The sequence below is a fragment of the Hyperolius riggenbachi genome, chromosome 2 (genome assembly GCF_040937935.1).
Source record: "Hyperolius riggenbachi isolate aHypRig1 chromosome 2, aHypRig1.pri, whole genome shotgun sequence".
NCBI lineage: Eukaryota > Metazoa > Chordata > Amphibia > Anura > Hyperoliidae > Hyperolius > Hyperolius riggenbachi.
The window spans coordinates 555,003,044-555,019,572 of record NC_090647.1 but is presented as its reverse complement, the minus strand read 5'-3'; the positions used below and the strand labels follow the sequence as shown (position 1 = coordinate 555,019,572).

The following is a 16,529-nucleotide window of genomic DNA, read 5'->3' as shown; positions in this document are numbered from 1 at the left end:
CTCATACTGAGGTTCCTCTAGCTAACTAATACTTGGGGGCACCTCTAGCTACTAATACTGAGGTTCCTCTAGCTACCTAATACTTGGGGGCTCCTCTAGCTACTAATACTGAGGTTCCTCTAGCTACCTAATACTTGGGGGCACCTCTAGCTACTAATACTGAGGTTCCTCTACCTACCTAATACTTGGGGGCTCCTCTAGCTACTAATACTGAGGTTCCTCTAGCTACCTAATACTTGGGGGCACCTCTAGCTACTAATACTGAGGTTCCTCTAGCTACCTAATACTTGGGGGGACCTCTAGCTACTTAATACTGAGGTTCCTCTAGCTACCTAATACTTGGGGGCACCTCTAGCTACTCATATTGAGGTTCCTCTAGCTACCTAATACTTGGGGGGACCTCTAGCTACTCATACTGAGGTTCCTCTAGCTAACTAATACTTGGGGGGACCTCTAGCTACTTAATACTGAGGTTCCTCTAGCTACCTAATACTTGGGGGCACCTCTAGCTACTCATATTGAGGTTCCTCTAGCTACCTAATACTTGGGGGGACCTCTAGCTACTCATACTGAGGTTCCTCTAGCTAACTAATACTTGGGGGCACCTCTAGCTACTTATATTGAGGTTCCTCTAGCTACCTAATACTTGGGGGGACCTCTAGCTACTCATACTGAGGTTCCTCTAGCTAACTAATACTTGGGGGCTCCTCTAGCTACTTAATACTGAGGTTCCTCTAGCTACCTAATACTTGGGGGGACCTCTAGCTACTCATATTGAGGTTCCTCTAGCTACCTAATACTTGGGGGGACCTCTAGCTACTCATACTGAGGTTCCTCTAGCTAACTAATACTTGGGGGCACCTCTAGCTACTAATACTGAGGTTCCTCTAGCTACCTAATACTTGGGGGCTCCTCTAGCTACTAATACTGAGGTTCCTCTAGCTACCTAATACTTGGGGGCACCTCTAGCTACTAATACTGAGGTTCCTCTACCTACCTAATACTTGGGGGCTCCTCTAGCTACTAATACTGAGGTTCCTCTAGCTACCTAATACTTGGGGGCACCTCTAGCTACTAATACTGAGGTTCCTCTAGCTACCTAATACTTGGGGGGACCTCTAGCTACTTAATACTGAGGTTCCTCTAGCTACCTAATACTTGGGGGCACCTCTAGCTACTCATATTGAGGTTCCTCTAGCTACCTAATACTTGGGGGGACCTCTAGCTACTCATACTGAGGTTCCTCTAGCTAACTAATACTTGGGGGGACCTCTAGCTACTTAATACTGAGGTTCCTCTAGCTACCTAATACTTGGGGGCACCTCTAGCTACTCATATTGAGGTTCCTCTAGCTACCTAATACTTGGGGGGACCTCTAGCTACTCATACTGAGGTTCCTCTAGCTAACTAATACTTGGGGGCACCTCTAGCTACTTATATTGAGGTTCCTCTAGCTACCTAATACTTGGGGGGACCTCTAGCTACTCATACTGAGGTTCCTCTAGCTAACTAATACTTGGGGGCTCCTCTAGCTACTTAATACTGAGGTTCCTCTAGCTACCTAATACTTGGGGGGACCTCTAGCTACTATTACTGAGGCTCCTCTAGCTACCTAATACTTGGGGGCACCTCTAGCTACTAACACTGAGGTTCCTCTAGCTAACTAATACTTGGGGGGACCTCTAGCTACTTAATACTGAGGTTCCTCTAGCTTCCTAATACTTGAGGGCACCTCTAGCTACTTAATACTGAGGTTCCTCTAGCTTCCTAATACTTGGGGGCACCTCTAGCTACTTAATACTGAGGTTCCTCTAGCTACCTAATACTTGGGGGCTCCTCTAGCTACTAATACTGAGGTTCCTCTAGCTACCTAATACTTGGGGGCTCCTCTAGCTACTAATACTGAGGTTCCTCTAGCTACCTAATACTTGGGGCACCTCTAGCTACTTAATACTGAGGTTCCTCTAGCTACCTAATACTTGGGGGCACCTCTAGCTACTTAATACTGAGGTTCCTCTAGCTACCTAATACTTGGGGCACCTCTAGCTACTTAATACTGAGGTTCCTCTAGCTTCCTAATACTTGGGGGCACCTCTAGCTACTTAATACTGAGGTTCCTCTAGCTACCTAATACTTGAGGGCACCTCTAGCTACTTAATACTGAGGTTCCTCTAGCTTCCTAATACTTGGGGGCACCTCTAGCTACTTAATACTGAGGTTCCTCTAGCTTCCTAATACTTGGGGCACCTCTAGCTACTTAATACTGAGGTTCCTCTAGCTACCTAATACTTGGGGGCACCTCTAGCTACTTAATACTGAGGTTCCTCTAGCTACCTAATACTTGGGGGCACCTCTAGCTACTTAATACTGAGGTTCCTCTAGATACCTAATACTTGGGGGCACCTCTAGCTACTTAATACTGAGGTTCCTCTAGCTACCTAATACTTGGGGGCACCTCTAGCTACTAATACCGAGGTTCCTCCAGATACCTAATACTTGGGGGGACCTCTAGGTACTAATACTGAGGTTCCTCTAGCTAACTAATACTTGGGGGCACCACTAGCTACTTAATACTGAGGATAGCTCTGCATACCTAACACTAAGGGGCTACTGTAGCTACCTATGACAGGCAAGGGAAGTGAAGGAGAAGTGACAGCTGGGCCAGGCAGCACACTTGCGGTGCGGTTAGGTGGAGGGTTTGTAGGTGTCTGGAGGGCGGAGCCTAGGGTGCCAGGAAATCTGTGCCTATAGGCTCCAGTGAGGTAAATCCGGGCCTGTCCCAAGGAACTCCTGCATTTATTTTGCAAAAGGCATAGACTTTAAAAGTAGGTGTTGCTGTTTATTTCAATAGCACCTATTACACTGCCCCTCGTTATACGGTCTCCTTCTTCTGGTGCTTTTAATTCATGTGCTCATTATTTTGACCCCCAATTTAGTGCGTTTTTTTTTACAGTATCCCCTTTTTTAATGTGCTCTATCATACACTACTTCCTCCACGAGGGGGGGGGGGGGGGGGATGCAGAGGAACCCTGGTTGAGAAAGGCTGGTCTAATGTATGGAACAGAAACTCTAGTAATGAGAAATTATCCTAATAGGCTAATTTTCCACTCATCCAGGAAGGGAAAGAAACCGAACCAATCATAGCCAGCATTTCTCTATCCATTACATTTCTTTTACCTACATGGGGCTGGAGGAAACCCCATGTATGTATAAATAAGGGCCAGTGTACATCTCAGGTTCACTTTAAGTGACAGCCATGTAGATAAAAGAAATGTAATCGATAGATAAATGCTGACTATGACAAGATTTTGTCAGAACGTAAATAAATCAGTTGCTGTCAGTTATAACGGAAAGGACAACTGATGTGCAAGGTAATGTCCATGTTTCTCTATGGCTCAAGTGGGCAATATTTTACAGTTTAACAGTGTGCTGCCCCAGAAGTGGTTATGGGGTTGTGGACATTTTCAAAATGGAGGACATTGATCACAGTGGATAGACAGGACTCAGGAGAGGAGAAAGAGATTGATGAGTAGATTACACAGGAAGTAGGCATGATGTATGTTTATTTTGACTGTTAATTTTTAGTTCAGGATTGCTTTAAGTAATCAGCCACTGCCCACATGAAGTCAGTGAGGAACAGCGCACTTGACACGGCTAAACGGTGCCATCATTAGCAGGATGTTCCCTAGGCAACTGCCTAGCTTGTCCATGACAAGAAATGGCCCTGTGGGCAATTACACACCACGCAAGTGTAAACTAACTAATAGTTATAAACTAACAAGTAAGAAATTATAATGGCTTGCAATCCACTAGGGGATAGGAATGGGTTTTAATGGCTTCCCTGGAGATTAATCGGGCGGTTGTGTTACACTTAAGCTTAGATTTATATTCCATTAAGGTAGGACTCCGGGTGAAGCGGGACTCCCCCCTCCCCCGCTGCGGTTACATAATTATTCCAGACACAAAGAGGGGAGCGAAGGCCGGACAGAAAGTTTTCTATTCATTCTGTTCTCTTTGTGCTCATTAATTATTAATCCGGAATCAGCAGATTACAATTTATATGAGATTAGTTTCTTGCTTCTATTGAAATGCAGAAAATGTATCTCTGGGGATTTATTATAAAATGTCAAAGATGGAAAAAAACTGCTTACACGTTACGAAAGGCAAACTTTGGAACACACCAGATACACTGGGCTGCCTATATCAGTAGGATAATTGTGGGAGGAGCCTCTGGCTGGTGAACTACATATGCCAGCACTTTGCAAAGATCAACAGTTTTGTTCAATATGTAACACTAGTGACAGATGGTAGAATGCAGTCAACTATTCAGGATACCGCATTTCAAATCCTCAGCGCTTGAACTCAGATGCTGCCTGTAATCACCTGAAAAGTGCTCAACATATATGGGTGACCACCATCAAGACAAGATAAGGAACCGATAGTTAAATGTTTCAAAAGACAGCAGTTTACTTTTCAGCAGTGATAAAAACGGTAAACAGGTAATCACGTTGTAGGCCCTTGCAATACACTAGAAAAACCACATAGGTTAAGTTTACTAAATTTACAAATACAAGTTCCCGATCGGTTTCGGTGTGCACCTGACGAGGGTGGAACATCGAAACCAGTCGGGAACTGGAGGCAAGGCATTTGACTGGGCGTTTGTCGACTTAACCTATGTGATTTTTCTAGCGCATTATCTTTTCTTGGTGATGTTCACCCAAATATGTTGAGCACTATCGAGTCAAAGCGCTGAGGATTTGAAATACGTTTATTGATGACATCAAAGTGGATGTGATAGCCTTAGCAACTGACTGTGACTGGTTCTCTTTGCCTGGGCTTTTGTTGGAAAGCACTGGTATTTTTACATCAGAATTATTCAGGATAGCCACTTTTACAGTCATTTTCCTGGTTTCAGCACCAGTAACACTTCCTATATATTGCTATATTTTGGTATGTAGCCCGCCCCCTCTCCTATCGGTAAAAACAGCGCTGCCATAGGCGCCTATAATAAAAGCTGCAATTTGGGCGCATGGTGGCAGCTGCTAGTGGGCGCCTCAGGGCGCGACAAATTGTACCTTCATTGCCGCAAATTGCGGCTTTTAGAATAGCTGTGGTACGCTTTTAGTTGGACCAGGTTAGCTCTCATGAACAGGACTAGTAGATAGGCTGCTGCACTCACGTATATAACCCATATGGGAGCAGGGAAGTTGAAGCCAAAATGTCCAGAGAGTCCAAGGAAATCCCGCTACACCAGATGGTGGGATATATCAAAACGACCTTTATTTGTAATCCAACAATGTTGCAAGAAAAGCTCACGCGTATCGGAGCAATGGCTCCTTAATCATAGCTTACAAAAAACAGACATTACACAGCTTATATAGGTGAAAAAAGACACACCCATGGGTGTCGACTCAATACTTAAAGAGACATGGTTAAAATTGGTGTAGACCAGTACAATACACCCTATAATAAAAGCATACACAATAAATGTCATTTAAAAACATAGCATCAAACATCACATGGTAGCAGTAATGTACAGATCAAAAAGGATAAGGGAAAGGGCAGGAGCGGTAATGGAGGGAAAGGGAAAGGGGGGTTATGGAAGAAGGGGGGGGGGGGGGGGGGGGAAGAAAGGATTGTCATGGTGAAGGAAGGTAATACATAGACACATGTGCAAACCCATCATATATACAGTATATAAACACATGAAGATGTCTACATGTATACCTGCAGGCTATGCTGGTCACTGGAAAATGTTAATCACTATATGGAGACCCGCTTAGAACCCAACCCAGAATGAACATCTCTTGAAGGTGCTAATGTAAAATGAAGAGGTAAGAAGCTAGGCATCAGGAAGTGGTTTTCGTTATAGGGGATATGTTATACTTAGTCACATGACGGAGAGGATGGGGAGGGGCTGCATATACAATCATAATGGCTGACGAAACCAATGCTGCGTCACCGACATGCGAAAGAACTGTGTCGGAAGAGAGGAGAAGTGGAGAGAGGTGGTAGATGGGCCCATTGACACCCACAGGGTCAGTTCTAGTAACAATGGGGCCCCTGGAATATTAACCTGACTGGAATATTAACCACTGACAGACACCCCCCCCCCCCCGACTAAAAATCGGCATTACGGGCCCTTTTTCTGCAGCCGTTTCCTCCAGGGCTTCTGAGCTAGCTATACCCCTCCCCCAGATCACACCCCAACTTAAAGAGGAGTTTCAGTGAAAATAATGTAATGAACAAAAGTGCTTCATTTTTACAATAGTTAAAAATGATTTAGTCAGTGTTTGGCCATTGTAAAATCTTTCCTCTCCCTGATTTACATTCTGACATATATCACATGGTGACATTTTTACTGCTGGCAGGTGATGTCACTGGAAGGAGATGCTGCTTGCTTTTTAGGCTGTTATTTCCCACAATGCCCACAGTGTGATGTCAGTATCTCAGTGCTGACATCACACTGTGGGAGGGGTTTCACTACAATATCAGCCATACAGAGCCCCCTGATGATCCGTTTGTGAAAAGGAATAGATTTCTCATGGGAAAGGGGGTATCAGCTACTGATTGGGATGAAGTTCAATTCTTGGTTACGGTTTCTCTTTAACTGTACCCCCGGGGGCTCTGCCGAGTCCTCGGCAGAGTAGCGTCTTGGCTTTCCCGGCAACCACGCTCCTCTGTCAGTCCTTCATAGCTCCATTACAGGGTTCCCCCGGAAGCACAAGTAAGTTGTGGGGAGACACCTTGGTGGTCCCCTACAGGCTCTGGGGCCCTGGGGCAAGTGCCCCCTTTGCCTCTATAGAAGCGCCGGCCCTTGACACCGACTAAACCCTAGGCAACTGCCTAGGTTGCCTGGTGGACGATCCCACTCTGCTTATCTCTGTTCCTGAGATGTAACTAGGGAGAGTCAATCTGTTAACAGGTCCGTCTCTATCCTGTGAATCTCGTCTGGCTGGCCTGGGATGGAGAGGACACCTAATTGGATCACATTACCGCGTGGCTTGCGTGTCGGTGTTATATGTCATATCAATATTTTAACAAACCTGGAGCTGAACGTTAATTAACCGAGTGCCATATCTGTTGTTGTTGTATAATTTATCACTATGCTGATCTCCCTTTTATTAGCGCTGACCTCCCATCTTGCTGAACGCGATGTTTACCTCCCGATCCTCTCTCGATTTGTACAATGACTCACGTTTTCCTCAAAGTAATATAAAAATGTGAAATGGATATGAAAGAGCAATTCGGTAAATGGATATTAGTCAATTTATGCCGTCTTTCCTGCTACGCGATAATGAAGATCTGTATATTTCCCAGCAGTAGAAAGGGGATGAGGTGTGATGAGTGCGCGGGAGCGTAGCGATTACTATAGCAACCGCTGGGGGGTCCCAGAGCTGAGGGGGCCCCGGGGGGTCCTTAATGTGTTTACCGCACCATTAATGGTTTTGTGTTTTCCACCCGGTGGTTTTAACTTCTCTTTATGCACCGTATAATGCATAGGAGTATACGTTGCCGTGTCCATGGGGGAAGGTGCAATCAGAGCTGGATTATCCACCAGGCAACCTAAGTAAGTGCTTGGGGCCTAGTGGGCATTTCAAGGCCCACCAGCCACCTTCTCTGGCCCTTCTCCCAACTCCTGAGAAAGAAGAAGGCCGGTTTCAGACTACCAGCATGCCTTAGGGTATTACTGCATTAGTACACGTTAATCCACCTTCTGGCTGATAGCCAAACAGGGAGTGACGCTTGCTTGCGTTCTCTTCCTGTTTCAGAGATACAGAAGTGTATTGTAAATATACACTTCAGCGCATGCGCGCCGCAACACCACCACGTAAATGTTTAAAAAACCCGCCATAGACTTACGTGACTTCCGGTCCGTCGCATGTTGCAACAAAACCGTGCGGTAAAGTAGATTTGTCCTTGCGCCTGAGATGCGGCGAAAACAGAACTTTCACCGCATCACGCCGCATCGGTCTGAACGGCACCATAGACTTTTATTGGGCTGTGGTGGGGTGCGGTAAAATTCCCGCATTGCACTCACCAAGTGTGAAAGTACAGGAAAGCTTAAAGAGAACATGAGGTGAGCTTAAAAGATAAAAAAAAAAAGTAGGCTACCTGATCTGCATGGCTGAGCAGATCAGGTATCCGCCAAAACCGCCGCTCCCGTGAGCCGCAATGGCCGACTTTCACTTGCGTGACCCCTGGGTGATGACGCTGCGCTGAGAATCTGTCTTGTCTCTCATAGCGTGCAGGGAGGCGGGGAGTGGCAGGATTTAAAATCGATTTTTCTCAAAAACTACAATGTCTTTTAGAAAAATTATTTTTTTGACTTGTACACAATATTCTCTTTAACATATGTAGCAATTTTGGTAGCAATAGCAATCTATGGGGGCTCTGCTATCAGGGCTGTGGAGTCGGAGTCGAGGAGTCAGAGCAATTTTGGGAACCTGGAGTCGGTGGTTTTAATAAAATGAGGAGTCGGAGTCGGATGATAAATCAAATCCATAGTTTTTGTAAAAATTAGACAAAGGAGTCGGAGCAATTTTGGGTACCTGGAGTCGGAGTCGGTGGTTTCATAAACTGAGGAGCCGGAGTCAGAAGATTTTTGTACCAACTCCACGGCCCTGTTTGCTATCGACCGCTAAAGTTGGCACAAACTTTCACGAAATTGTGTGAAAATTACGCAAAAAATTTTAATTATAAAAATTTACTATCACATACAAAATGATTTACAAGTTTCCCTGAAATTTCGCATTATGATTATGATCCATAAATTCTAACTTCGATGTAAAATTTCGGCCCACCACTGGTCAGGGGCTTAGCTCCCAACTGTCCCTGTGTTGAAGGGACAGTGCCTCTTTGGGGACCCTGTCCCTCTTTCCTCCTCATTTGTCCCTCTTTTCAGGACAGATGTACAGATCTATGTAAATGTATGTATATTTTTCTACTGAAAAATGTGTTTAATTGACTCTAAACTTTATTCCCATCCTTTAAATGTATATATGTCTCACTTTCAAATGTTTTAGTGAAGGAAAATAAGCCAGGGTAGAAAGGACCAGTGTGGTTTGAATTATAAAATAACATAATTTTTCTTATGAAATCTATATGGTATGCGTGACTAGGGGTGTGCCAGGGGTGTGGCAGGGGCGTGGTGTAAGTGTCCCTCTTTCCTATCTCAAAAAGTTTGGAGGTATGGTCAGGGGGGCCTCTTTAAAGAGAAACTCCGACCAAAAATTGAACTTTATCCCAATCAGTAGCTGATACGCCCTTTTACGTGAGAAATCTATTCCTTTTCACAAACAGACCATCAGGGGGCACTGTATGACTGATATTGTGGTGAAACCCCTCCCACAAGTAACCACTCCCACAAGAAAAGTTCAAACTTTTGTGAGACATAGCTGTTTCCAACTGCCAAAAACCATGCAGCAGCTACATCACCTGCCAGCAGTAAAGTGTTCACTGGAGTTCCTCTTTAACATTCATTTTGTGTATGATTGCTAGTAGCAGAGGTGAGCCTCCGCTATAGAGAGTTACAAAGCTCTGATTTATTAGTAGACACCGCTGGGAATAGCGCACAGCTCTGTTTAAGAATCATTAAGTTACTTGTTAACTTCTACGAGTGAGAACTGTTTGCTTGGAAACCGTGACATTATACTACGCCTAAGATGGAGCACATTATAAAACATATTTATAGCACTGGGGATAAGTATATTATATAGGCCTATTGATGTGTAAAGCACAGACCAAGTACAAAGGCGGAATGCTGAAGGCTGAATACGCCTGTTCTGTTCCCAACAACATATTGGGTAGGTTACACGACAAGCATTCAGTCTGTCCTTGGCTCTGTGCATTAGAAGCAGCCCACAAGTACCTTTGTCCTCGCAGCACGGGTGGAAACAGGATTGGCTCATGGTCGTTTTCCAACCTGAAGCGCATAATGTACCTGCAAATGAATATTACATACTAACCTCACCTTCAGTTCCTCTCAGAAGCTCACCATTTTCTTCTTACTGTGATCCCTTCCAGTTCTGACAATATTTTGTCAGAACTGAAATATACCAGTTGCTGTCAGTTATATATCAGCAGGTGTCAGTTACAACTGAATGTGCAAGGTAATGTCCATGTTTCCCTATGGCTCAAGTGGGTGATATTACAGTTTAAAGGGGAACTTCAGCCTAAGCAAACATACTGTTATTACGTTACATTAGTTATGTTAATTAGAATAGATAGGTAATATAATTTTTTACCCACCCTGTTTTAGAAGAACAGGCAAATGTTTGTGATTTCATGGGGGCTGCCATCTTTATCATGAAGGCTGCCATCTTTGTCATGGGGGCAGCCATCTTTTTGGTTGAAAGGAGGTGACAGGGAGCATAAGACACAGTTCCAACTGTCCTGTGTCCTGATAACCCCTCCCAGCTGCAGGCGCTAGGCTTCAAATGTCAAATTCAAATTGTAAAAAAAAAAAATTGCACCAAAACAGCAGAACGAGAACAACAACATCAGAAATCCCATCATGCTTTGCACAGCATCAGGGGAAAAAAGCCCGGGCAGTTTTCTTCTGTGCAGCTAAAAAAAAGGCATGTATAAGAGAAACAAAGTTCTGATGCTGTGAAACTGTTAAAGAAACACCAGGCCTTTTCAGTGCTGCTGAGTCGATTTTTAGTCTGGAGGTTCACTTTAACAGTACGCTGACCAGAAAGCTGTAATGGGGTCTTGGCCATTTTTAATATGGAGGACGCTGAGCGGATCGTTCAGAAACAGCCTTCTCAGTCCGCCGACAGCGCATACACACGCACTACTGTCGGCTGAACGTCCGCCCAGCGGGAGGGTCTGACGGACCCCTCGTTGCCGGATGTAATGCGTGTGTACGCACCTTAAAGGACAAAATTTTTAGTTTCATACCACTCTAAAGTAATATGTACCTCTTATCACACTGGTTGCAATATAAAACCAATTCCTGCTGGTCTTTTAGAAAACAGGAATAGGAAGATATTTCCAAAAACCATAACTAATTTAAATGCGTGTTCCTTGCAGCCTTGGCGACAGTACTCCCTGTACTCTGCTAGGGGTACAGTTGCTATGAGACTAGTCAGAAATTCCCACCTTGCTATGCAAGTAATTAGCCACATAGATCAAATGGATTTCTAATTCATTTTCTGCATCAAAATTAACTAACAAGGCATCAATCCTTCACGTTCCTAGCTGAAGATTTCTGTTATGCTAGACATAAGCAATACAATCTGTTCTGCCTAATTTTGCTAGGGGGCAAGTTACACCCATGATTCTGAGTGTGATATCAATAAAGATGTCATGGTGTAACCACTGTCACCAGGGCTTGATTTACCATAAGCAGAGCAGGGACAAGATCCTCCAGCACCCAAGGCTGAGACACCAAAGTGCGCCCCTCCATCCCTTCCACCCCAGCTGTCACACACTGATTGCTATTAGACTAAGGGGGCCACAGGGCCCACAACCTCCCCAACACCTTAATATCTAGTTATCTGGCTTGCAGTCACTGCTATGTACCCCCTTTTCTTATTTCTTTCTGCTTCATACACAATTAGGAATGACAGCTGAATGAATTGTGCGCCCCCTCCTACACTGAGCCCTGAGGCTGGAGCCTCTCCAGCCTATGCCTCGGCCCGGCCCTGACAATAAGGCACTGTAGGCGTCTGTCTACAGGCGCTTTATGTGGCAGAGGTGGCTTCTCTCCCTTCCCGAATGTCCCCTCTCTCAGCAGAGCCAGAGGGCAAAGTCACTCACCACCAGTCCAGCAGCCGCAGGTATGCAGTTAGGGGTGGAGAGATCCGAGGCTTAATCTGTGCCTCCTGTGAAAGTGAGAGTAACATAGTGGGTGGTGTGGTGGCCCCGCCCTCGATTGTGTGTGGCCTGTTTTGTAAGGTAACTAGGGCCATGTATACAATTATATGTTATACTTATTATTATTATAGTAGAGAGGGGCTTATCCAAGATTGGCAGGCCCAATCTTTGAATTACACTGCTACTAGGTTCATGTACATTTAGCCCTTTATGTGATACTAGCAGACCCAAACCCGTTAAAAAATGGGCTCTAGGTCTGTTCGTGCGCGCGCACCCGTCCGCCGTGGACACACCCACCCGGCTCACTGTCCCCTTCCTCCTGTCTCAATGGCTGTCCGGGTTCGTGGTGCGCACATGCGCAGTAGCAAAAAGCACAGACCCAAGGACACAGAGACAGCACTACGCAGGGACACTTGCGTTTTATCATAGAGGATACGAAAATAACGACTGGGATTGGAGGTGTGGCCTGTGTTGAGGGGCGGAGTCTAGGGCGCTAGAATCTCTGTGCTTACAAGCTCCTGAAGTGTAAATCCGGCGATGACTGTCAGAGTAATGAATTCATAAATTCACAACGCTTTCAGTTAAATAAAAACAACAACAAAAACAGTTCTTTTAGTGTAAACAATTAACAGATTGGTTAAATGCACAATAAATGATGTCACTTTCGTGCTATGACTGTAGAGAATCCATTAGTTACTGTCAACGGCTTCTGGTCACAGCAACACACTAAACTCTTGTTATCCTTACACAGCTTATGTATATACTGCATAGTTTTTAGGTCATATGAACAGATCTTAACCTGGAACTACAGTCAGAATTTTCTATCTGTCCCAACAGATTGGCCCAGGGATGGGCAAACTTTTCTGGCTGTGTGCCGCCTACCTCTAGAATGTGTAGCTGCTACAGTGTCGGTCTCCTTCCCTCCCAAAAAATGCGTACGTACGTACTGATGGCAGATAACATGACGATGCCGTTGCCATGGAGATTGGCGCTGGAGAGTGTGATTTGGGTAAGTTAATTATCTGTACGTGTGCTAGACGTTTTTTTTTCTTTCACGGACGGCGGGAGGGAGAAGAGGACAGGAGCGGAATCCCGCCCTCTATCGCTGGGCTGGCTTCATAGGGGCCATGAGTCGAATCCGGCCCGCGAGCCGTAGTTTACCCAGGCCTGAATTAGCCCCAGCATGCGAACGTTGAAGGACAAACAAATATTTCATAAAAAGTTACTTAAAAGGCTAATAGACTGTGTTTCACTTTGCTGGAAAGCAGTTACATTGCTGCAACAGCTCCCCAGATTGTTATTTACTAACAATGTATTTATCACTAACCGCAGAAGATAAGACTATGCAAACCCAGCAGAGAGTTCATCTATGCAGGAGATAATTTCCTCACTGCAGAGGCTTTTGAATGAATCTGAAGGTATAATGCTGGGAATACACGCTGCATTTCTGCCTCTCGAATGTGAGATCGGTCATGTCGGAAATGATCTATCGAACCCATCTATCTGCTGCAAAAACGCATTGTGCATTCCCAGCATAACATATATGTGGAATAGCTGTTCCCAGCACTGCTGTAGTCTGAGCTAGCAGGGGACTTGTCATTTTTACACAGATGACATTACTTTGTGACAGAAGCAGGTAGGATAACCGTATAGGGAGTAAAGAATATGTTGCCCACTAGGTGGAAGTTGTTGGGCCCTTACCTTGCACAATCAGGTAGACCTGTGTGGTCTTGGTGTGGTGCTGTGTCTGCACAGAGCAAGTGTAAGGTCCTTCATCAAAGACGTCCACTTTCTGGATACGTAGACTGTACTCGAGCACGCTTCTCTTCTCCAGCTCCACCCGGGGGTCCAGAGACCATTTGTCTTGTCCGGCAAAGATGATGCCTGAGCGGTTCAACCATGCCACCTTGGAGCTCTTGTCTTCTATGTAACATCTGGAAGACAGAAAAGGAATCGAAGTTGTTAAAAAAAAAAGAACAATAGTCTAAGACAAACAAGAGAAGCAAGATAAAACCTGTTTACTTTAGAGTCTCACTACTGGTTTACTGCAATCATACGTTCATTGCATTGGGGAGGGATCCTCAGATCCGTGGGGATGCCAGCTCTGCGTACGCAGCAGTTGAAATCCCATCTCAGTAGCTGCTAAGCCAAGTAAAGGTACATACACACGTGCCATAACTGTTGGCCGAAACAACCAATAACGATCATTTCAGCTGAACATCGCTTCATGTGAACAGCGGCTGCCGATCGGCCCTGCGCGGGTGTCGAGGGTCATTAAGAATTTGTTGTGCCGGATCCTTAATGACCCCCGATGTTCAAGCAAGACCGACCACAATGTTATTTCTGCTCCCACAACTCGCGGGCATTTATTCTGTCGTTCACCGATTATCGTCCCCCCACCCTCATAGCAAGAGAACGCAGTGTTAGCCTGAAGGCTAGCGATGTGTATGTAAGGCACTGGTCAATGAATTGACGCACGAGGGATCCTTTTCCAGATCCTCGATAGGTGATGATTCTCACATGTGTGTACTTGAGCCTGGTACACACCTTCAATTTTGATTGGCCAATCAAGAACCAATTTTACCACCTCCATGCAGTATGAAAACTTACTTACACAATCTGTTGACCTTCATGCTACATGAAGGTGGCAAAAATGGTCAGTAATTGGCCATTTAAAATTGAATGTATGTACCAAGCTTAAAAATAACCTTATTCATGCATTGTTCGCTGCCCCGGAGGCCGGATTCACACTGCAAATTGGCGGATTGGCCGTACTGCAATGCCAAAAGCAGCCTAAGGCTCCCTGCACACTGCATGCGATTCTGATTCCAATTTTTAATCTTTTTTTACATGATTCTGGTTTTTAATCGTTACTGCATGCTGCGTTTTTTCTGTTGATAGCATTCAGGGAAAATCGGAATCGGATTTTGAAAAGTGGATTCGGAATCACAAATCAGATTTGCAGTGTGCAGGGAGCCTAATGGCTCAGACAGAGGCGCTCAGTGTTGATGATACTGGCAGATGCTGTTTACTCCTATCTGTTATTGCCTGATGAAGCGGGTTTGTATCCCGCGGAACGCATTGCACTTTATTTGGAGTATCCAATAAAATAGTTTTGACTGAAAATCCACAGTCGTATGTTCTGCTTGGAGGGGGTAAGTCCACCACTGCCTCCTCTATTACCAAGATGGGTTTTTAAGTTCTTTTAGTGTTTTATATCCTGTTGGCGCCTCTGTTATCCTATTATTTAAGGGAATTACCGTGTTAGTACGTAGTAAGCCCCATCTGGCAGCAGGCCAAGCAGAAAGTGATGTTCACTTCCGGTCATCGAATCATTCACATGCGCAGAAGCATATTGCTAAAATACGCCATAGCTCCCAACTGTCCCTCTTTTGGAGGGACAGTCCCTCTTTGGGAGACTTATCCCTCTGTCTCCCATTCCTTCTCATCGGTCCCTCTTTCAGGACTTTGTCCCTCTTTCTATGTAAATACTGTATATATATTTCTCTACTAAAAAAATGTGTTTAATTGACTCTAAACTTTATTCCCATCCTTTAAATTGATATATTACTCATTTTAAAATGTGAATATAAAGGAAAATGAACCAGGATAGAAAGGACCAGTGTGGTTTTAATTATAAAACAACATATTTTTCTTATGAAATCTTTATAGTATGTGTGACTCGGGTGTGATGGGGCGTGATCGGGGGTGTGGCAGGGGCGTGGCTTAATTGCCCTCTTTATCATCCTAAAAAGTTGGGAGGTATGAAATACGCTACCATGCAAGCGTGACGCGTAAAACTTACGGCAGTCATTTTGAAACACGTGCGTCACTATAAACTTACACGACTTCCGGTCCGCCGCAGGTTGCCGTCGGAGGCGGCAAAAACATCACTTCCATTACATCAGGCCGCACTGCGTCGGTTTGAAAGGCCCCATAAACTAACATTGCCCCAGCGGTGGGCTGCAGTAAAATACTGCACCACACCAATGTAAAAGGCCCCTGGAGGAAGATATTCCCCATCGCACAGCCGACTTCCTTTACACGTTGTGGCCACTACCGCCAACCAGCATGATAAAATGCTGACTATATAAACTCTCAGCGCTGACTAAATGAAGCTGTTTAGCCAGGCATAGAGTGGATCTGTTCATTGATAGCGTATCATTAAACATGGCACTGTGTGTCATCAATAAAGACATTATAGCGTCCCTTTCTGTGTATGTCGGCTCTCGGCTTGTGACGTATGGCCTGGCCGCCGGGGAACGACAGAGCGAGCATTGAGCAGCACGCAATTATAGGACACAAGTAAATGATGTATCGCACTGTTACAGTGTCGCAGGTCACACCTCAAAGGGGAAGACGGAGAGGAAAAAAAATGCAACTTGCGCAGAGGCCACGTAACACGCAGAGCGGGATTTATTACGTGCTGCTAGTGCTGCTAATACGTGGCAGAAGCCTGACCTGAGTCATATCAGGGTGTGGAAAGGTTAGCAAATTAACTGCAAGTGAATGTATGCTGTTTTTATAAAGCCCTAACTAAAGCTTGTCATTGCATATTGTGTGGAATATATGTTAAGCTGTAATGCACAATTTGTCTTTGCACACAGAGTACTTTTGCATTAATATATATGTAAATATATCTTTGCTGGCTGGGTTTGTAAACTCCTCCCACTATCCCATTATTACTCACATGAGGTGATCAGGGA

The 16,529-nt window shown here is 44.9% G+C and overlaps 1 protein-coding gene across 1 annotated transcript in view; it reads right to left on the bottom strand.

Annotated features, from left to right (window-relative positions):
* LSAMP (limbic system associated membrane protein) overlaps window positions 1-16,529 on the bottom strand; it is an 814,836-nt gene that overhangs the window by 379,268 nt on the left and 419,039 nt on the right. Inside the window, exon 3 of the mRNA XM_068266404.1 lies at window positions 13,525-13,757. Within this exon, the coding sequence (XP_068122505.1) occupies window positions 13,525-13,757 (233 nt within the window). The remainder of the gene's footprint in view (window positions 1-13,524; window positions 13,758-16,529) is intronic.